Raw genomic sequence first — 24,069 nt, forward strand, 5'->3', positions numbered from 1 at the left:
CCTTTAGAGAACAAATAGTGTCCATGCTCCTCAAAATTATTGCAGAAAATAGAACGGAGGCAAAATTTCCCAACTTATAATATGAACCCAGTAAAACACAGATACCAAAACCAGGTAAGTCCACTTCAAAGAAAGGAAACTCCACACAAATATCCTTCAGGAACATAAATACAAATATTCTTAATAATATATGAATAAATCATATGCAACAAGAATTTAAATGATTGTTCATCATGATCAGGTGGATTTCATTCCAGGGATACAAGGATGGTTTCTTATATGGAAATCAATACTTATAATACACCACTTAAATAGAATCAAGAGAAAAAATCACATGATAATCTCAATAGACTCAGTAAAAGCCTTCTACAAAATTTAATATCCATTCAGGACAAAAAGCCATAAACAATTAGGAATAGAAGGAACTTATCTTAAAGTCATAAATATGATATATGACAAACCCAAAGCCAACATCATGCTGAATAGGGAAGAACTGAAACATTTCCTCTAAAATCAGGATTATGACAAGGACCCTGATGATTTCCACTCCAATTCAATATATAATTTCAAACTTCAAGCAGACTAATGCAACAGATGAAGGAAGTAAAAGGGATACAAACAGAAAAGAAGTCAAATTATCTGTGCTTGAAGATGATATAATCATATAACTTAGAAGATTTTCAAAGAAAATATGGTATATACACAGTGGAGTTTTATTCAGGCATAAAGAAAAATGAAATTATGTCATTTGCAAGAAAATGGATGGAACTTGAGAGTGTTAAGTAAAGGAAGTGAAGCTCAAAAAGTCAAGAATCATATTTGTTTTCTCATATGTGGAAGCTAGAGAGAGTGAAGATGAAGAAAAGGTGGAGGGGACTTTAGAAAAAATAGAAGGGAGGCCAGTACAGTAGAAAAAATAGATGAGGGGGAGGGAGGAAAGAAGCGAAGGGTGAAATACTGGGGAATTAAGTTAACCAAATTATGATATGTGCATGTATGCATATGTAACAATGAATCCCACTATTATGTAAGATTACAATACACCAACAATATAATTTTGGAAAATCCCAGTGGTGTTATTTTTCACAGAAACTTTTAAAATCCTAAAATTCATATGGAACCACAAAAGATCCCTGATAACTAAAGCAATTCTGAGAACAAAATCAAAATTGGAAGTATCACTTCCAGATTACTATTATATTACAAAGCTATAGTAATCAGAACAGAAGGATACAAAATGGTATGGTATAAATATTATGGTACATGACATAAAAACAGACACATAGGCCAGTACAACAGAATAGACAGCCAATAAATAAATCCAAACTTATATGTCCATCTAATTTTCTACAAAGGCAACAGAAGACACAATGGACAAATGATAGTCTCCCTCCAAAAAATGTCCTGGGAAAGCTGTATTTCTATAGGCAAAATAATAAAATTGTACCTTTCTCTTATACCATACAAAATTCTAACTCAAAATGAATCAGTACCTAAACATAATACTTAAAATGCAAAATCCCTGGCAGAAAACAGGAGAAAGTCTTCTAGAAATTGCTCTTGGTAATGGTTTCTTGGACATCCCACCAAAAAACAAAACAAAACAAAACAAAAAAACAAAAAAAAAAAAACAAGAAACAAAAGCAAAATTAACTAAATTTGACTGCATCAGATTAAAAAATTGCTGTTTATCAAAAAAAAAAAACAATCAACAAAATGAAGGCAACCCACATATTGGTACAAAATATTTACAAACAATATATCAGATAAGAGGCTAATATTCTAGATTCAGAGGGATCTCAAAAAACTCAGTAGCAAAAAATTAAAAACAATACAAATTAAAATGGGAAAATGACCTGAGAAGATATTTTTCAAAATGTGACACATAAATAACAAAAAGAAGAAAATGATGTGCTCAGCATCACTAATAATCAGGGAAAGAAAAATCAAAGCCACTATGAGACATCAGTGCACACCTGTTAGGATAGACATTAACAAGAAGATAAAAGATAATGTGTTGAATTTCCATTAATATAACAAATACCTGACATAATCAACTTCTAAAGAGAAAAAGGTTATTTTGGCTTGCAGTTTTGGAGGTTTAACTCCATGATCAGTTGCCCTGTTGTTTTGGGCCCAGGGCACACTAGGGAGTGTTGAAGGATATAGCAGAGTAATCCCATTCACCTCCTGACCAAGAAGCAAAAGACAGAGAGATGAATGGCTTGTCTGGGGTCCCACTATGTCTTTCCAGAGCATAGGCCCAGTGACCTAAAGAGCTCCCACTAGACCTCACCTCTTCAAGTTTCTACCACCTCCCAATAGTGCCACATCTGGGAACAAATTTTTAAACTTTGGAAGACATTCAACATCCAAACTATAGCTGATACAAGTGTTGGTGATGGTGTGGAAAAGAGGCAAGCCTGGCACACTTGATGAGTGCACAGAATGGTGCAGGCATTATGGAAAGCAGTATGGAGTTTCCTGAAGAAATGAAAAATAAATAGATTTACCATTTGACCAACCCATCCATCTCTGGATATATATATATCCAAAAGAAATTAAATTACTACCTTATAAATATATCTGCACCCTCATGTTCATTGCAGCATAGCTAAGAGCAACCTAGGTGTTGAAGAATGGAGGTGCACATATACAACAGATCATTATTCAACATGAGCAAAGAGGAGATCATGTCATTTGCCACAACATGATATACTTAGAGGAGAGTATGCTAAGTACAAATACAGGAAGAAAAACATTGCATGGTCTTATCTCCATGTGGAAGTTTTTTATTTCATCATTGTATTTATACACAGTATTTGGGTACATTTCCACATAATTATAATACAAGAAATTTGAATTCATTCACCCATTTCCCCTCTTTTTTCTCCTCCTCCCTCCCTTTTTTCTCTCCTCTATTATACTAATCTTTTATGTGAAATAGTTTTTAAAGAAGCAATACATATAAACAGAATGTACAATAGTGGTTACCAGGTTTGAAACACTAGGCGGAAAATGGGAAAAAGTAGATAAAAAAATTTAAAGTGATAAACATGTAGGATAAAACAATGTAAAATATGAGTATTACATTTCATTGTATTGGATAATAGTGATTATGTACAATATTTTGATAAATGGACAGATTATAACAGCTGTAACAATAAGGGAAAAATTAATAACTATATGATATGATAGATTTGGATTTTTTGACTATAAAATCATTTACCTTATCTATATCCACCTAATAACATGTTATAACCCTAAAATCAACACACTAAAATTTATTTTAAAATTAAAAAAAATAAGAGGCATCCTGAGCTCTGGGTCAAAGAGGATGGACTGGAAGAAATAATGGGAACTTACAGAGGTATAAAAGGGTTTTGTGTCATGATTTGTTTGTGGGTCATGTAGCTATATTCCTTTGTTATACTCATTGAACTGTATACTTTGATCTGTGCTCATTATTATCATTTAATTATACATGAGTTAAAATAATTAAACACTATATTCCTGAAAATGAAAGTATTATTTTCACTGAAAGAGTTAAGTAGAAATACATGCCACACAATTGATAAAATACATGTTGTGAGCTTTTGGAAATAAAGTCTAAGAGTCTAATTAGAAAGCTCCGCAGAGAGACAGTATCAGAGCCAAGGCAAAGGGGAAGAAATGGAAAGACAAGGGTTGTTAATGGAGGACATGTGGAAAGAAATCACAGAAAGATAGTCTATGTCAAACCTTAAATATGCATGGATGTGGCTTTATCTGATCACAAATCTGAACACCCAGCTTGCCAAAGTTGAAAATGATGGAAACAATACATAAATGTCATGACTCAAAACTAATAAGTGGAGATTTAGCACAGGTTGACTGAAAAATGAATCAGCTGTATTCATCCATGAAAACACTCATTCAGTAAACTTTTATTAAGCTAAGGCAATATACACAGTCCTGCCAAAATGAAAGGAGAGAGAGATTACAGGGTTAATTTATTTTATTCTTCTAATAATATCGAGACATAATTTATTTTATTCTTCTAATAATATCGAGATTGTAAGGTTTAGGGGGAAATGTCCAAAACATAGGATTATTTTAGTGTTCATCAGGTGCACTGATGAAAGAAATTGAGATACCCCCACCACCACCATTACTGTTTTCAGTCTTCTGGTGTATAAAAAATTAAAAAAAAAAGTTTGTCAAAAGTTCAAAAGTAGAAGCAGTCCTGGATCCTGAGATGATGAGTCTTACAAGCAAATGGGTTGAAGCACCTGATTCAGGCAGGTAGAGAGACACAGTAATCAGTGTTTAACAGGCCCTGACACACTGGAGATATGGACAATTATTGTCTCCTGATTTAAAACTAGGTAACCAACTGAACCAGGTTCATCACCCATACTGATGGGGCCAGGAAGGATCTCAGACGCACATGTGTCTGATCAAAAAAGAGGCTCTTGTGAGTTGCCCCAGACTGTTGCTTACTCTCCAAGGTTTCCTGATGAAACCCTGCTTCCAGAGTCACCCTCATCAGGGGTGTCCTGCATGGCCCTCTGTAGAACCAGCTTGAGGGTGCCCCGCTTCCACCGCCGCTGCCTAAAGGAGCCAACAAAGAAGTAAATTATGGGGTTGGCGCAGCTGTTAACACAGGACAGAACAACTGTAACCCAAAAGGATTCACAAGGAATAACATCGTATCTCAGGATCCAGACTAAGAGGAACCAGTACATCCCAAAGGGCAGGCCAAAGGAGAGGAAGACCAGCACCGTGAGCCCAATGGTCACATATAACCTGGTCACTGGCACTCTCTGGGAGCCACAAAGGATCTTGACAATCAGGGTTAGGCTGGACCCTGAGAGTGTGACAAATAAAACCATCAGCCAGGCGGAAGTGACGAAATCTAATGTTTGACACCATTCATAGTCATAGTCATCCTGCTTAATCAGGAAGCCACAGTACTTCCCTTCAGGAATGCTCAGTGACAGCGACAGGGCCCAAAGCAAGGCACACAGGACAGCTGATGTGTGTCTCCAGCGGTGGCAGCGGTACCAGATGGGCCACAGGACAGACATGCAGCGCTCAGTGCTCATGGCACTGAGCATGCTTAGCCCTGCAAGATAGGCAAAGGTTGACACAACTATGAAGAAATCTGGAGTGAACATGGAGATGGAAGAAAAAAAGTTAAAGACTTCCTCCAGGGAGTCTATGATCTGGAAGCAGAGGAAGAGAAAGTCAGCTGCAGCCAGGTTGAGAATGTAAATGGAGAAGGCGTTCCTGCGCATGCAGCATCCCAAGAGCCAGAGCACAACTGCGTTTCCTGCCACACCGATCAGGGCAATGCTGAGGGTCAGGAAAGCCAGGATAAGATTCTTCTTATAGCAGTTTGGAAGAATATATTGAAAATTGTCATTCATTGTTGTGGTTTCTGTCTCCCGGGTTGGCATGACTGTATCCATGCTCATGAATCCTCCACTGGTGCTCCTGGGAATACAAACAAGATATGAACAACTGCTGCAAGATCTCTGATTCTTAAGACTACCCTGCTATGTGGGAAGTATTGCCCCTGTGGCACAGGGAAGGGTAACACAGACCTGAAGAAGTTAAGTAATCCATCAAAGGCCAGGAAGTCATGGGACCTAATTTCAAGCCCAGTTCTCACTACTCTAACGCCTGGGCCATCTGCAATCCCCTCTTTCTACTGACAGGGAATATTTGATGGCCCCAACACACCCTCTCAGCATCCTAAATTATATGGGATAGGTACAGAATCCTTAGCCCAACTTTCTTTTTATCTTGGGAAAGAGGTTTTGTGTCAGGTTCAGAAAGTTGGAAGCCCTAAGCATGACCACACCCACCCTCACTGACTAGGAGGGTCCATACAACAGGGAGAAAGGACATCAGAATTAGGCTTTTGAAGAGAATATGAGCTATTGGTAGGATTCTTGTGAAGACAGCTAGATCTCTTACGTTATAATGACTCAGGGCCTGTTTCAAATTTTGTAAATGACAAAAAGAAAAAAACTAAAGAACATTTTCCTTGTACTCATTGATGTGTCCCTAGTGTCCCCATCTCTACATGAGGGTCACAGCAAATAGTTAAGAAAGTCAAGAAATGTGTGAACAACAAATGAATAAAAGAGTGCGGAGCCTAAGGGTAGATGAAAATTTGAGTTAAATGCCACCCAAGCCTTTTTAAGTGACATCAATCACCGGAAAACATGCATGTATGTAGACACTGAAGAAAATGACATTGCTCAAGATTCCTCCTGAGGAAAATTCTGATGTTTGAAAGAATCCCTTATGTCTGCAGCGATGGTCCAAGGTGATCACTCTCATGTCTCCAACCCAGGGAGGGCTAGAATATGACTCTAATGATTACCCAAATGAGTGAAAGCCTAAATTTCAGGGAGAGATTTCCAGGTTAAATTGAATTTGTTGCACTTTGAAGAGTGAAAAGGAAGATTGAGAAAGGGGAGAGAGAATTGGCAATGGAGCTGCATAAAGAATGTTGAGGCATGGAAACAGGGATGTCTATGAGTTTTAGAGTATAAAACTATTGGCTTTTCCCCCAGGTGATTTTATGTAGAATTTGTTTTGCATTTTAAAGGCAGTTAGCAATTTAATTGTCTGAGGTAAGCATGGCAACTTTTTATTTAAATGTTCATAAATGACTTTGGTGAAAATAGAGATGCTCATGCACAAATCAGTTGGGAAACAAGTAGGAACTCTCAGGGAGTTGAACTTTAGCAATTGGTTGAATGATTAATTCACTTTAATTTTCTACATAGCTACCTGTGGCAAATACTACAAGAGATTTGCTTCAGGTCTCACCTCAAAAATTAATACTGCCTGGATTTAAACCCATAGGTTTGAATCAGAATCTTCATCCTTCAATAGACCTGACCACAGCCAGGTCACTACACATGGTGAAGGGATAGAGGATGAAGCATTTTACTTGTATCATTTTTAGTTTACAATTCACACACCTCTCTTATTAAAATGGAAAAGGATATTTTTGTAAAGAATAAGGAAGAAAAATCTAAGACATGGAACAACAAGGGGTAATTATACAACAATTCCCAGCCTAGAAGCCCATTTCTGCCACTCAAAGGCCCAAGTCACTCTATATAGAGTGTCCTGAACTCAAACAAGACAAGAGGACCATAGTGAACCAAGACAGGAACCTCTGGGCATCAAGGGCTGAATTCACCTCAGGTGCTCTTAGTTCACCTCAAGTGCTCTTAATGCTGATAATTTCTATCCTATTGTTTCTAAACATAGTGAAATTGAACCTCTCTCTACTCCATATTATTTCTCCTGGGGGAGGAATGAGATTCACCATTCCATGAACTTTCCCAAACTATGCACTTATTGGTTAAACTCTTCTCATTCATTTTGGATCATCTATTTTATATGGAGGCTCTGAGAAATTCATACTGCATCAGAATTTTCCAACACAAGTAACATGAGTGACTGGTTTCCTCACAGCACTTTAGCTTTGAAAAGCATACATCCATGTATATTGTCTCCTAAATTAGGAAAGCAGCAGATTTCTCACTCTACCAATAAATTTGAATATATTATATACCTCTACTATATCCACCTCATTGGCTCCTCTTCCCAGCAACTGGTTGCAGTTTGGGGTTTCTTATGGCCAGATGATCAGGAATTCCAAGCAAAGTATAGTTATAGTTAAGCACAGAATGCCACAAAAGACAACTGTCTTGGTTTGCAGCTTTCATAGCTCTCACACTCAACCTTGTCAACCCTCAATGCTGCTGGGAGAGACTGTCAAGTCCCCTGTCTGTTCCTGCTAGAACACATCAAGCTCCTTGTATCCTCCAACTCAAGGTGAATTTATCTGATTGTGGACTAATAGAAAAAAGACACAGCTTTGGGAATAAGTTCTTATAAAAGTTTTACCTTTCTTCCATTCTTCTTATTGGAGATGATAAGTTGATCCTTGGCAAAAGGAAGAGTCCCCTGTGTTGGTTGTCACTATAGAACACTGCTCTGGAGAGATGACTGCAGGAAATGAACTGAAGGGTGGTGCTTCAGAAAGTCTTATCAAAATTCAGATAGTCCTATGATTTCCTGTACTAGGTCTTAAGACAAATGAGAGTGAGGCTTATTTGAGTGATATTCTTCATGAAATGATTCTCAATATTTGGTCTGATTCTACTCCTACCTCTCAACCTCTACTATATCCACCTCATTGGCTCCTCTTCTCAGCAAGTGATTGCAGTTTGGAGTTTCTTATGGCCAGATGATCAGGAATTCTAAGCAAAGTAAGACCATGCCCAGAATTTATGCAACTGAAAAATAACACTTTTCTTTACTCATCATTCAAAGTCCTCATGATTTGGCCCACACTTTTTCTTTATCATAGCAGTTACACACAATTATTTGTTTCCAATAAATTATTTATTTCCAATAATTGTGTCAGTTTTATTTCCAAATGACACAGATTTGCATCAAATAAAAATAAAACATTTTGAGTTATTCTCCAGAATCAAAAACTGATTCTAGTTTGTTTTCCATGGGTTTTTTTTTACTATTATTATTTCAGATTTGAGTCATAAACATATTTTTTTGAATTAATATGTATTAAAATTAGGATCAACTGACAAATCACAGGAAATGAGAACAAATTAGGATATGGTAGATAATTTGAAAGATAAGTTTTGGAATTTAAAATATCTATAACTAAAATGCTAATTATTCTTGAAAAATTAGGACAATATTCAATAGAATATGGACAGTAAATGAAGAAAGGTAGATACATTAAGTGAGAGAAAATGCTAGGATTAAAAACGCTAACAGACATGAAAGTGACATTGAAGAATGCTCATCAATAGACTGAACACAGGCTCAAAAAAAACTAAATATAAAGAACTGAAACTATAAGATCACTGAAATAATATAATAGAAACTTCCCAAGCTGAAATGTAATGAGGAAAAAAATCTATGCAAATTGAATGTTCATAATCTTGGGACAGCACAAAAAGGTGTAACTTCTACATAATTGGAATACCAGAGGAGAACAGAAAAAAATAAAGGAAGAGAAGAGATATTTAATGTAATTCTGCTTTACAGTTTCCCCAAATTATTATGAGAAAACAAACCGCAGATGCAGAAAGATAAGAAAACAGAAAGCAGGATGAAAACAACAATATAGAAAAGTTAAAAGAACTGAAGAAAACACAAGAAAGAATAAATTTCATTAGAAGAGTAGATAAGCTAAAGAGAATTAGGATCAAACAGTAGAAATAAAACAAAATGGCAAAAAGTAATGCATACATTTCTATAGTAGCATTGACTCTACATGGTCTTAGATCTCCAGTTGAAAGACAAGGACTGGCAGATTGGGCTAATAAACAAGACTCCACTGTAAGTTGCCTGCAAGAAAAATACCTCATTGGCAAAGACTTTCACTGAATGTGAAAGGATGGAAAATGATACTCCATGCAAATAGAATTCCAGAACATGACAAGGAGCAGACTTTAAGTCAATTTAATTAAAAGAGACAAAGAATGTGGTCACTAAATATGGGTAAAGGGAACAATCAAAAAAGTAGATATAGCAATTGCAAATATGTATGCTCCTAAAATACCTGTATTTTTAAAATACCTGTAATTTTATAAAGCAAAAACTACTTGACATAAAGACTCAGTAGGGTTCAATATAATAACAATGTATGATTTTAATACACCTCTCTCACTTATACATATATCATCCAGACATAAAATCAATGGAGGTACTGCAGAGTTAGAAAATTATAATCAAATGGACTTAACAGACATCTACAAGACATCTTAACAGACATCTTCATTCAACAATAATCAAATACCCTTTCTTTACAATTCCTCATGGAAATTTCTAAAACAGAGATCACATTTTAGACCACAAAGCAAGTTTTTGGAAATGTGAAAATGTTGGAATAATTCCTTGCATTTTATTGGATCATAATAAAATTAATTAAGAAATCAAAAAAAAGAAAAACTATAAAAAATCTAAAAAACACATGGACATCAAATACATTTTTGAATGATAAGCTTGTTGTCAAATCAATCAGGGGGTACATTTTATTCTTAGAATCAAACTCGAACAGAATTACAACATAAAAGAACCTCTGAGATACTGCAAAGGCAGTTGTAACAGGGAAGTTGATACTATGAGTGCCTATATGAGAATATCAGAAAGATCTCACATAAATAAACTAATGATACAAATCAAGTTTTTAGAAAAAACAAGAACAAATCAATTCCAAAACCAGTAGAAGGAAAATACCAGTGAAGATCAGAGCTGATATTAATGATGAAGAGAATTAAAAACAAAAAGCACCAATGAAAGAAGTGACTCTGCAAAAATATACAATCTAGACTAAATAAAAGACAGAGAGGACTTAAATTTATCAAGTTAGAGACAAAGAATGGGATATTACATCGAAACTACTGAAATGCAGAGGATCATCATTAGGTACTTTACAAATTCTATATTCTAATAAATGGAAAATCCAGAAGAAATGGATAAATATCTAGACTTATATGACCTAGACACTAGTGGTTGATTCAATTATACCTCTCTCAGTAATACATAAGTCTTCTAGACATAAATCAACAAGATATTATAGAGTATAAAAATCAAGATAATATATAAAACTTGAATTGTTCAATATAAAGAAATAAAATTGAAGCACAAATAGAAAACTTCCCAACAAAGAAGAGCCCACGACTAGATGGACTAACAGCTGAATTTGGTGAGGTCTTTAAAGCAGAGCTCAAATCAATACTCCTTAAATTATTCCCTAAGATAGAAAAAGGAGAAAACATTTCTAAACCTATCCTATGAAACCAGTCACCTTGATACAAAAACCAGATGAAGACTTGTCAAAAATAGAATATTAGATGGCTCAGGAGGATGAGGCAGAAGGATCATGACTTCAAAGCCAGCCTCAGCAAAAGCAAGGTGCTAAGCAATTCAGTGAGACTCTGTCACTAAATAAAATACAAAAAAGGGGCTGAGCATGTGCCTCAGTGGTCACTTGACCACTGAGTTCAATCATCAGTACTATTTTTTTTAAAAAAAGAAATAAAGAAAGAAAAGAATTTTAGAGACAAATACCTTTAATAAATATAGATATAAAAATTCTTAACAAAATACTTGCTTGCATATCTGATTTAGCAACCTGTTAATAAGATCGTATATGACTATCAAGTTGGTTTCATCACAGGGACACAAGGATGGTTCACCCATAGCCCAGTCAGTGAAGGTAATGCACTATACAAATAGGATCAAGGACAAAAAACTTATTATCATCACACTGGATGTAGAAAAACTTTAGATAAATTTAGTTGATAAAGAAATTAAGAAAACAATTCCATTCATATAGCTTCAATGTTAATAAAGAAATCAAGAAAACCATTTTATTCATATGGCTTTAATGTTTAAAAATAAGAATTAATTTAACAAGAGTGGTGAGAGAATTCTACAAGAAAAACTAAGCAATTCGTTTTATTTTAATTTTTTATTATTATTAGTTGTTCAAAACATTACAAAGCCCTTGACATATCATATTTCATACATTTGATTCAAGTGGATTATGAACTCCCATTTTTACCCCATATACAAATTGCAGAATCACATCAATTACACATTCTAAACACAAACAAAAGCAGAAGATACTACAAGATGGAAAAAAACTCCAATGCTCATGGGTAGGTAGAAGTAATATTGTTGAAATGACCATATTAACAATAGTGAACTACAGATTTAATACCATCTACGCCAAAATACTAATGACATTTCTTTGCAGAATAAGAAAAAGTAGTCCTAAAATTGTTATGGGAGAAAAAAAATAATCAAAATAGCCACAGCAATTTTGAATAAAAGGAACAATTTTGGAGTCATCATAAGACCCTATTTCAAATTATAATTATCATAAAGAGCTATAGAAACAAACCAAATGGGAACCATTAAGAGCATGAAGAGATAGCCTACCAAAGGTGATATGGGTTGAATATGTGGCATCCCTCAAAAGCTCATGTGTGAGACAATATATGAGTGTTCAGAGATGAAATTATTATAAATGCTATAACCTAATCAGTGAACTAAATCACTTGAATGGTTGATTGGGTGGTAACTAGGTCAGTAAGATGTGACTGAAGGCACACATGGGGGCATGGCTTTAAAGGTTATATTTCATTGCTGGTGAGCACAGCTCTCTCTCTGCTTCCTGCGTGTCATGAACTAAGCAGCTTCCCTTCGACATCCCTTCTGCCATGATGTCCTGCCACAGTTTGGGCCTATGTCTATGGAGTTGTATGACCATGAATGAAAGTATTGCTGACACCATGAAAGAAAATACACTTTTCCTCCTCTATGTTGTCAGATTTTTTGGTCACAGCAATGGAAAGTTGACTAATACAGAAGGGGAGAAAATCTTTGCTAGCCACTCTTCCAAAAGAGGATTAATACACAAAAATATATAAAGAAATTAAAAACTCAACACCAAAGGGCTGGAGTTGTGGCTCAGCAATAAAGCTCTCGCTAGCTCTACTGGGTTTGATCCTCAGCACCACATAAAAATAAATACATAAAATAAAGGTATTGTGTCCAACTATAAGTAAAAAAAATAAATATTAAAAAAACTCAACACCAAAGAGACAAATAACCCAATCAATAAATGAACAAATAAGCCAAACAGAAATTTCTCAAAAGAAGTACAAATGACCAAAAATTATATGAAAATTGTTCAGATCTTTAGTCATGAAGGAAGGGTAAATCAGTCATATTGAGACCTGGGTATGGTGACCCATGCTTGTAATCCCAGAGGCTTGGGGATTGAGACAGAGGATTGTGAGTTCAAAGCCAACCTTAGCAATTTAGCAAGGCTGTAAGGAACTCAGCCAGACCCTGTCTCTAAATAAAATACAGAAGGGGCTGAGGATGTGGTTGAGTGATAAGCACCCCTGGGTTCAGTCCCTGCTACCAAATAAAAAAAAATTACTGATATTCCGTCTCACTCCAGTCAGAATGGCAATCATTAAGAATACAAATAACAATAAATGCTGGGGAGGATATGGGGGAAAAAGAACCCTTGTACACTCTGATGTGAATATGAATTAGTAAAACCATTGTGGAAATCAGTATGGAGATTCCTCAAAAAGCTAAAATAGTGGGCTGGGATTGTGGCTCAGTGGTAGAGCACTCACCTAGCATGAGCAGGACCTGGGTTTGATTCTCAGCACAACATAAAAAAAATAAAATAAAATAAAAATAAAGGCATTGTGTTGTGTCCATCTACAAAAAAGATTCTCTCTCTCTCTCTCTCTCTCTTTAAAAAAAAAAGCTAAAATAGTAACTACCATATGATCCAGCTGTTTCACTCCTTCACAAAAGAATTAAGGATGAAATATTTCAGAGATACATGCATACTCATATTTCTAGCAGCACAATTTGTAATATTCAAGTCAGGGAACAAGCCTATCTGTTGTCCATCAACACATGAACACATGATTGGATACTCACACACACACACACACACACACACACACACACACACACACAAAGAATAATGAATTTATGTCTTGTGTAAGGAAATGGATGAATTGGAGAACAATTATGTTAAGTGAAACAAGCCAGACTCAGAAAAAGAAGTGCCATATGTTTTCTCTCATGTAGAGAAACTAGAGAGATAAAAGAGAAAAAAACAGTAACATATAAATACAGAAAAGAGACAATTGAGCTAGGGAAAGAGGATCATGGGAAGGGAGGAAAACGGCAAATGTGGAGAGCCATTCTGACACGTGATTGGGTGACTCCCGTTAAGGGCCTGAGGCGCTCTGGCTGTGTCGGAGCTTTCCCGACCCTTTCCTGATGAGAGAGCCCATCCGTGTGGGGGTGTGCATGACCACTGACCCCGGAGACCCAATCACTGACCCTGACCTTGGAGTGCAGCCCCCCCTCAACTTTCATTGGATGGAATTCTCCCCTGAATCTCTTGTTCCCCAAATAAAAGGCTACTTCCAGGCGTGTTCGCTCTCTCTCTCTCCTGCTAGCCCAGAGTAATCCTCGCTGCCCTGCTGGGCGGCTGGAGGCGGGAACCAGGGAGGTGAGCCGTCTCGGACCTAGCAATATAAATAAGGTAACTGGTTTGTGTGTTTTATTTCAATCTCTTCTAACTAACTTAATGCCTAGAACCTCATTAATGAAACCACTGTGCAGGCCGCGTGGTAGAGGCAAATACACAGCCAGACTAATAATAGCCCCTGAGAAGCAAAGGTTTAGTGGTGGAGCATGGAGCATCAGAGCAGTGGCCCTGGGTGAGCTGGAGCACATGTGGCAAGCATGAGGCCCAGTGGGACAATGCCAAGGTAGTAACAGTGTGTGGACCTGTCACCCCACAGTGGACTGGCCCAGGTCAGTGCAGAGGCCCTACTGCAGAAACCCACACAGTAGTGCAGCACTGAACCCTAGACATCCACCATCTGAAGACCACAACCTTCCACTTACTGATCCTCCTCAAGAAAATGGATGTGGGGAAGGTTCAAGTGTCAACCAATAGTTAGTACTTTTTAAACCCTCATTAACATAAGTTTGGGACAATATATAGTACTTTTCCAAACCCTGGTTAGCATTAGTTTGGACGAATAGTGTTGACCCAAGTGCTATATAAACCCTAGACTAGCACACTCAGATGGACAGCAACCCCTCTTGGGTCCCCACTTATCCTACAGGAGTTCTGTTTCTATTTGGTTCTATCCACACTAGAAAAAATCCTACACTTTCACTCACTCATACTTGTCTGTGGATTTCATTCTTGGAATTCACCAGACAAAACCCAGAAAGAAGGTAGTGTGAGCTACTGCGTTCTGCTATGACACGGGAGGACAGATCCCACCAATAAGAACTACAACACATTTCATGGCTACAGAGGCCTGCAGCTTACACAGACCCCAGCCAGCAGCAGAAGAGAGAAACTTGAGTTTCAGAAGTACTGGGAGGAGAAATGGAATAAATTATGTTATGTGTCTATATGAATATGCCTCAATGAAACTCACTATTCTGAATAATTAATATGCAACAACAAAAAATTTAAGAAGGAAAATATAAAAGTAATATCAAAAAAAGACAGGAGGAGCCCTCACAACTGATCTGTTCACTTAATTACAATCTAGAGAGAAGAAAATAATAATAATAAATTAGAGCAGAAATCATATTTAATAAATCAATAAAGAAATTTTGTGAACCAAAACGTGGGTTTTTGGTGAGAACAACAAAATCAACAAGCATCTAGTAAGGCTATGGAATAAAAGAGATGATGCAAATGACTAATGTCAGAAATGATCATGAGTTCAAAGCCATCCTCAGGAAAAGTGAGGTGCAAAGAAACTCAGTGGGACCCTAACACTAAATCAAATGCAGAATAAGGCTGGGGATAGTCTCAGTGGTCGAGTGCCCCTAAATTTAATCCCTGGACCTCTCTATCCAAAGGGAAAAAATGTGGGGTATCACTACAGATCACGCAGCCATTCAAAGGCATGTAGACTAATATTAGGAATAATTCTATGGCCTCAAGTTTGATTATGTTGATAACATATACTGATTTTTGAATAATACATCTACCAAAACTCACACAATAAGTTATAAATTAATAGACCTATATCTAATGAAGAAACTGACCCCAAATAATTTTTATTTATTTGTTAAATTGTAATTTATCATATATAACAACAGAATGCATTACAATTCATATTACACATATAGAGCACAATTTTGCATATGTTCAGTTGTACACAAAGTAGAGTAACACCATTCATGTCTTCATACAAGTATTTAGTGTATAAATCACCCTAAGCAAAGAAGACCAGGGTCAGATGGTTTTACTGATAAATTATAGAAAATAGGGGAAGAAGAAAAGACACAATATGGTGTCTTCTAGAAAATAGAATCAGAGGGAACATTTCTCATCTAATTCTATGAGGCCAAAATTACTATAATATCAAAACTAGACAAAGACTTTAGTAGAAAGAACATATAGTTTCTCACTATTAAGTATGATATTAACTATTCTGTTGGTCATATTTTCCTTTCTACATTTTAGGATGTTTGTGAAACATATCTGAAAGGGATGGATATACAAATTTAAAAATGATCCTTAAAACTCGATAGGAAAAATAACCAGAATAATTGCAAAATAGTGGAAATTCTAAACTGTTGCCTAAGAAGATATATGGATGGAAATATGTATTGGAAAAATATGTATTGTGTTATGTGTTTGAGAATTGCATTTGAAAAACTGATATCCTACTACACATTTTTTTAGAATGACTAAAACCTAATCACTGGCAAAATTAAGTTCTGATAAAAATGTGAATAAATAGAAACTTTTACACAATGATGGAAATACAAAATGGCACAATACTTTGGAAGACAGTCTGGAAGTTTCTAAAACTACCAAATATTACCTTATCCTAAGATCCAGCAATCATGTTTCTAGGGATTTATACAAGTGAGTTGCAAACTCAGGTCCACACAAAAGTCTTCACATACATTTATAGCATCTTTCATCATATTGCAAAAACTTGGAAGCAACCAAGATGTTCTGATTATCAAATTGTGGACCTCCCATACAATGAAGTCTTATTCGTTATTAAAAAGAATTGAGCTATCATTCTATGAAAACAAACAAACAAATACGGAAGAACCTTAAATGTATATTGCTAAATGTAAAAAGTTAGTCTGAAAAGAGCTATGTACTGTGTGATTACAATTAAATAGAAATCTAGAGATGGTTAAACTATGTAATAAAAAGCTCAGTGATATCCTGAGGATCTGGGGAAAGGGAAGGAAGTTTGGTGTAGCATAAGACAGTTTTAGAACATTAAAATGCTATCTATGTCACTGAAATAGTAAATATATATAATTCTGCTTTTATCAAAATCCACTGAAGTGTAAAATTCAAGGAATGAGCCCTAGTGGTAACTATGGCTTTCAGTTTATAATAAAGTATCAGTATAGGCTCATCAATTTTAATAAATACACCACACCATTAAAAAAATCAATAGCAAGAAGAACTATGTAGATATAAAATGAGAAAATCAGATATATGGAGACCCTCTATGCTTTCTGTGCTATTCTGTAAACCTAAAAAGTGCTCTTAAAATCATAAAAAATAGCAAACTATCAAATGGATATATATTTATAATACACAACTACTAAAGAACTGATATTCAGCATCTATTATAAACTCTTGAAAATCAACCATGAAAAGTGGAAATAATAAAAAATGTAAACTTAAAACAATTATGAGTAGCCAATGAGTAAATAAAATGATGCTCAGTTTCATATGTTTTTAGGTAAATGCAAATTAAAACAATAAAATGCTACTTTACACTCATTACAATGCCCAGAATTCAAAGGAATGACATGACAATACAGTGTTCATCAAGTGCATGTGCAGCAACTGGACTCCCATATTCTGCTGGTGAGAATGTGAATTAGTAGAGTGACTTCAAAAGCAGTTGAACAGTTTTTTAGACTTATCTTATGACACAGCAATTTTACTCTATGTTCTTTATCCAAGAATGAGATCATATGTCCACAAAAAGCCTTGAATAAGAATGTACATGGTAGCTTTATTTATAACAGTAAAAAACTGAAAATGATTCAGATCAATCAATATGAAAATGGTTAAACAGTGGTACTTCTGGATTCAGTTTTATACTGCTGGTATAAGGAATGAAATAAAAAAAAATCAACCCAAAAATATAATAATGAGTGAAGGAAGATAGGAATGGAAAATGTCCACAGTATATTCATTTCTAAACAAATAAAGACAAAGATAAGGCAAAACTGATCTTTGGTGATAGAAATAGGAATACTGGTGGCCTCAGAGCTGGGGCAAGTTGTTACAAGGTAAATTTCAGAGATACGAAAATATTTTGTGTCTTGAATGTATTTCAGGTCACATGTGTGTATTTTTCAACACAAATACATTAACTAGGTAATTGTCATATTTACACAACATTCTATTGTAGTGATGCCATCAATAAAAATAATAAAAGAGTATTAAACAATTAATCTTTAAATTAATATATTAAACATTGTGTGTAATTAAAAATAATTAATTAATAAAGTAAATATAGTGAGCTTTTCAGAATGAGATAAATTTGACACGAATCCTGTCCTCCAAGATTAATTAATAAGGTAAATCCCTTCAAAAACCTGCCATAAGGGATTAGAGAGCTCCCAGAGAGAGTGAGTGAATCTCTAAAGGCCAAAAGGAAGGATGCTGATGCATGATATTTGAAAATAAACCACAAGAAGAGAGTCTACCTCAAAATGAACATATGCAAGGTTGATGGTTATTCTGTCCATAATGCACAACTTCACTTGGAAAGAATTTGAAAACCATACACTTAAGGATGAAGTCTCAGTTTCAGTAAGTGGAGATTTAGCACAGGTTTTAAATAAAAGTCTTTTATTATTTATTTATTCCTTAAGGCATTTATATAATAAACACTTATTAAGTCATGGAGACAGAATATTCTAAGTCCTGCCAAAATTAAAGAAGAGTATAATTTTAGGCCCAGATTTAAATTTAATTCTTTTAATATTAAAACATATATACACACACACATACATATATGAAATTAGTAAAAATGTAACATTAATCTCTTTCAGGTGCAGTGACTAAGGCTATGAGAGTTTTCCTGCACTGCTTCCAGCCTTCTGCTTAAAGACAGATTGGTCAATGTGGCAATGGTCTGAAACACAACATTGTTGAAATTCACACAGGAGGGGTAAAGACTCTGATTAAGGCCATTCCAGAGACACTGAAATCGCCATTTGTTTGACAATGCTGTCTCAATTCTCACGAGGATGATTATCATCTTAACTGTTTAAAGATAAGAAGCCCTGGATGAAATCAGTTAAGAAAATCTCCAAAACTGATTATGAGAGAATTTGGCTGTCAAAGCAAATCTGTCTGATCAAAGCAGAAGCTCATCACTGTCCCAATCTTCTGCCTTCCATGGTTTGCTGAGGAGGATTTCCACATTCATCCTCCTCTGAAGTGTCCTGCAGAGCCCTCTGCAGAACCAGGAGGTTCTGTAGCTCCTGAAGCCACTGGTTGGTGCAGATGTTCACAGGGCAGGATATGTAGAAGTGGAAAAGGTGCCAAGACAATGTGTCTATATGAGTCTAAATCCAGAGTAACTGGAACCTTTGGATGCCTGAGGGCAGACCACAGATGAGGAAGCCTAGCAGTAAGAGCCCCATGTACCATAGCCCACTCAGTAGCATTTACTAGGAAATACAGAGGATCCTGACCAGTGGGACCAGGCTGGACACTGAGAGAATCATAAAGAAACAAACAAAAGACTCACCCACATGGCTGTGATGAAATCAAATGTCTGACAAGAATCACAGTCAAAATGCTCTTACAGGAAGTAACAAGAATCCTCCAGTGAGATGCTCAGCAGCCAGAACAGGACCCAGAGCAAGGCACATATGACAGCTGACATGTGTCTCCAGTGGCATCTGTGATACCAAGTGGACAACAGAGCCGACTAATTGTTGCTAATGGCATGAAGCATGCTCAGTCCTGCAATGTAGGTGAAGGTCAATACCATGTTGAAGAAGTTGTTTCTGTGGATATGGATAAAATGGAAAGTGATGAGATTTAATAGGGCATTTATAATGTGGCAGTGAAGGAGAATAAATTCCACTGCAGCCACATTAGCCTCATGTGCAGATGGAGAAGGCATTTCTGCACATTAGGGAGCCCTGGGGACCAAGCACAACCACATCTTCTGCCAGCCCAACCAGGGCAATGATAAGATTAGTGGAGGCAGGATAAGGGAAACCTTGTCAAAATATGAAAGAATGTCCTCCTCGTTTCTATTCACTGTTATAAAATCAGTTCTCCAGGCTGGAATGGCTGGTCCCATGCTGAGGAACCCTCTACTTATGATCCTGGCACAAGATGTAATCACCTACTGCATTAGTTCTCATTCTTAGGACACGTGGCTATGTAGGAAGTACTGTCTCTCTGTTATAGAGGAGGAAACAGTCTTTCAGATATTAAGTAATTTATGAAAGATGGAGAATTTTGAACTTGGATAAAATCCAGCACTCTGACTCAGAGGCCTAGTCTCTACTTGCTATAGCACAGGTCTGTTACTGTCCTAGGAAAATTCCATGGTCCCAACAGCCTGACACCACATGCTAGATCATGATCCCTGGAGAGAGGAGGAAGAAATTACATGTAATCGAGCTATACCATTCTTGAGTGTTTCTGAAGGAACCAAGTCAGCATATTACAGAGATGCCCCATGCCCATGTTTATCACAGCACTGTTCACCATAGCCAAGTTATGGAACCAGCCTAGATGCCCTTCATTGGAAAAAAGGATAAAGGAAATATAGTATTATTGCCATGACAGGCACAATGTAGTATTATTCAGTCAAAAAAAGAAAAAAAGAAAAAGGAAATAATAGCATTAGCATATAAATGGATGGAAATGGAGACAATCGATGATATGGAATGCACACTGTAGGGAAAGAAAATCTAAAATCAATAATTGATACTCCTAACTAAGTAAATTCATGAAGAAATAACAAATTAAATCAAAAAGCACAAGAAAAAATGATAAAATATATCAGGTATCTATTAAATTGAGAACAGAAAGTGAGTGGAAGAAAACTAATTAAAATAATCTTTCTTTGAAAAGATTATAACAAAATTATGAATTTTTTATGTAGGTGTGTCTCTGTAGTATGATGATTTTAAGTCTTTGGGGCATATACCAAGGAGTGGGAAAACTGAGTTAAGTGTTGGTTCCATTCCAAGTTCTCTAAAAGAACTACATTCTGATTTCTTCAGTAGTTGCACCAACTTGCCGTCCCACAATGTATGAGTGTACCTTTTTCCCCACTTTCCTCGTCAAAATTTATTGCTACTTGTATTCTTGATAATCGCCATTCTGACTGGAGTGAGATGAAATCTCAGTGTGATTTTATTTTTAAAAAAAAAAACATCAGAAATTTATTGGTTGCTCAAAACATTACATTGATCTTGACATATCATATACCATACATCTCTTTCAAATGGGGAATGAATTCTTATTATTCCCCCGTGTACAGATTGCAGGATCATGCATTTCTATGATTGCTACCAATGTTGAGCATTTTTCCATGTATTTGATGAATGATTGTATATCCTCCTCTGAGAAGTGTCTGTTCAAATCCTTGGCCCATTTGTTGATTGGGTTGTTTGATTTCTTTTTGTTTAATTTTTTGAGTTCTTTGTATACTCTGGAGATTAGGGCTCTATCTGAAGTGTGAGGGGTAAAAATTTGTTCCCAGGATGTAGGCTCCCTATTGACCTCTCTTGTTTTTTTTTTCTTGCTGAGAAAAAACTTTTTAGTTTAAGTAAGTCCCATTCGTTGATTCTTGATTTTAACTCTTGAGCTACAGGTGTCCTATTAAGGAATTTGGAGCCCACCCCCACAAAGTAGAGATTAGAGCCAACTTTTTCTTCTATTAGACACAAAGTCTCTGGTTTGATTCCTAGCTCCTTAATCCATTTTGAGTTAACTTTTGTGCATGGTGAGAGACGGATTCAATTTCATTTTTTTGCATATGGCTTTCCAGTTCTCCCAACACCATTTGTTGAAGATGCTATCCTTTCTCCATTGCATGCTTTTATCACCTTTGTTTAATATAAGGTAGTTGTAATTTTGTGGATTGGTTTCTGTGTCCTCTATTCTGTACCATTGGTCTACCTGCCTGCTTTGGTACCAGTACCATGCTGTTTTTGTTACTATTGCTCTGTAGTATAGTTTAAAATCTCGAATATCTATACCACCTGATTCACTCTTCCTGCTTAGGATTGCTTTTGCTATTCTGGGTCTTCTATTTTTCCAGATGTATTTCATGATTGCCTTTTCTATTTCTGTGAGAAATATCGTTGGGATTTTGATTGGCATTGCATTAAACCTGTAGAGTACTTTTGGTAATATCGCCATTTTAATGATGTTAGTTCTGCCGATTCATGAACAAGGTATATCTTTCCATCTTCTAAGGTCTTCTTCTATTTCTCTCTATAGGGTTCTGTAGTTTTCATTGTATAGGTCCTTCACCTCTTTTGTTAGGTTGATTCCCAAGTATTTCTTTTTTTTTTTTTTTTTTTTTTTTAGGATATTGTGAATGGGGTGGTTGTCCTCATTTCCATTTCGGAAGATTTGTCACTGATATACAGGAATGCCTTTGATTTATGCGTGTTGATTTCATATGCTGCCACTTTGCTGAATTCATTTACTAGCTCTAGAAGTTTCTGGGTAGACCCTTTTGGGTCTGCTAGGTATAGGATCATGTCATCTGCAATCAATGCTAATTTAAGTTCCTCTTTTTCTATCTTTATGCCTTTAATTTCTTTCATTTGTCTAATTGCTCTGGCCAGTGTTTTGAGAACTATGTTGAATAGAAGTGGTGAGAGAGGGAATCCCTGTCTTTTTCCAGACTTTATAGGGAATGCCTTCAGTTTTTCTCCATTTAGAATGATATTTGCCTGATGCTTAGCATAGGTAGCTTTTACAATGTTGAGATAAGTTCCTGTTATCCCTAATTTTTCTAGTGTTTTGAAAATAAAGGGATGCTGTACTTTGTTGAATGCTTTCTCTGCGTCTATGGAGATAATCACATGGTTGTTATCTTTAAGTCTATTGATGTGGTGAATAACATTTATTGATTTCTGTATGTTGAACCAGCCTTGCATCCCAGGTATGAATCCTACCTGATCATGGTGCACAATCTTTTTGATATGTTTTTGTATCCAATTTGCCAGAATTTTATTGAGGATTTTTGCATCTAGGTTCATCAGAGATATTGGTCTGTAGTTTTCTTTCTTTGAAGTGTCTTTGTCTGGTTTAGGAATCAGGTTGATGTTGGCCTCGTAGAATGAATTTGGAAGTTCTCCCTGTTTTTCTATTTCCTGAAATAGCTTGAAAAGTATTGGTATTAGTTCCTCTTTAAAGGTTTTGTAAAACTCTGCTGTATACCCATCCGGTCCTGGGCTTTTCTTGGTTGGTAGTCTTTTGATGGCTTCTTCTATTTCCTCCCTTGATATTGTTCTCTTTAAGTTGTGGGTATCCTCTTGACTCAATCTGGGTAAATCATATGACTTAAGAAATTTATCGATGTCTTCACTATCCTCTATTTTATTGGAAAATAATGTTTCAAAATAATATCTGATTTTCTTCTGTATTTCTGTGGTGTCTGTTGTGGTATTGAATTTTTTATCCCATATGCTGGTAATTTGAGTTCTCTCTCTTCTTCTCTTTGTTATCCTGCCTAAGGGTCTGTTGATCTTATTTATTTTTTCAAAGAACCAAATTTTAGTTTTGCCAATTTTTTCGATTGTTTCTTTTGTTTCCATTTCATTGATTTCAGCTCTGATTTTAATTATTTCTTGTCTTATACTACATTTGCTGTTGTTTTGCTCTTCTTTTTCTAGGGTTTTGAGATGAAGTGTGAGATCATGTATTTGTTGGTTTTTTCTTTTTTTTTTTTTTTTTAGGAATGAATTCATAGCAATAAATTTTCCTCTTAAAACTGCTTTCATTGTGTCCTATAGAATCCGATATGTTGTGTCTGTGTTTTCATTTATCTCTAAGAATTTTTTGATTTCCTCCTTTTGTCTTCTGTAACCCAATGATCATTCAGTAACATATTGTTAATTCTCCAAGTGATGCAAGATTTTTCCCTCCTTCTTTTATCGTTGATTTCCAGTTTCATTCCATTATGGTCAGATATGCTGCATGGTATTATCTCCACTCCTTTATAAATTTTAAGAGTTTCCCTATGGCATAATATATGGTCTATTTTTGAGAAAGATCCATGTGCTGCTGAAAAAAAAAGTATATTCACTTGATGATGGTTGATATATTCTATATCTGTTGGTTAAGTCTAGGTTATTGATTGTTTTTGAGTTCTATGGTTTCTTTATTCAACTTTGTTTGGAAGATCTGTCCAATGGTGAGAGAGGTGTGTTGAACTCACCCAAAAA

General features: G+C 35.8%; 1 protein-coding gene across 1 annotated transcript; it reads right to left on the reverse strand.

Annotated features, from left to right (window-relative positions):
• Nucleotides 1-4,478: 4,478 nt before the first annotated feature.
• On the reverse strand, nucleotides 4,479-22,805 carry LOC308641784 (mas-related G-protein coupled receptor member X2-like; the record flags this gene model as incomplete). Its single annotated transcript, XM_081280383.1, has 2 exons — nucleotides 4,479-5,478; nucleotides 22,798-22,805. 2 exons carry the CDS (start codon nucleotides 22,803-22,805, stop codon nucleotides 4,479-4,481), a joined length of 1,008 nt encoding a protein of 335 aa, XP_081136509.1.
• Between the last annotated feature and the right edge of the window lie 1,264 nt (nucleotides 22,806-24,069).

Source organism: Spermophilus citellus (assembly GCF_964194105.1).
Source record: "Spermophilus citellus genome assembly, chromosome: 2".
Lineage (NCBI taxonomy): Eukaryota > Metazoa > Chordata > Mammalia > Rodentia > Sciuridae > Spermophilus > Spermophilus citellus.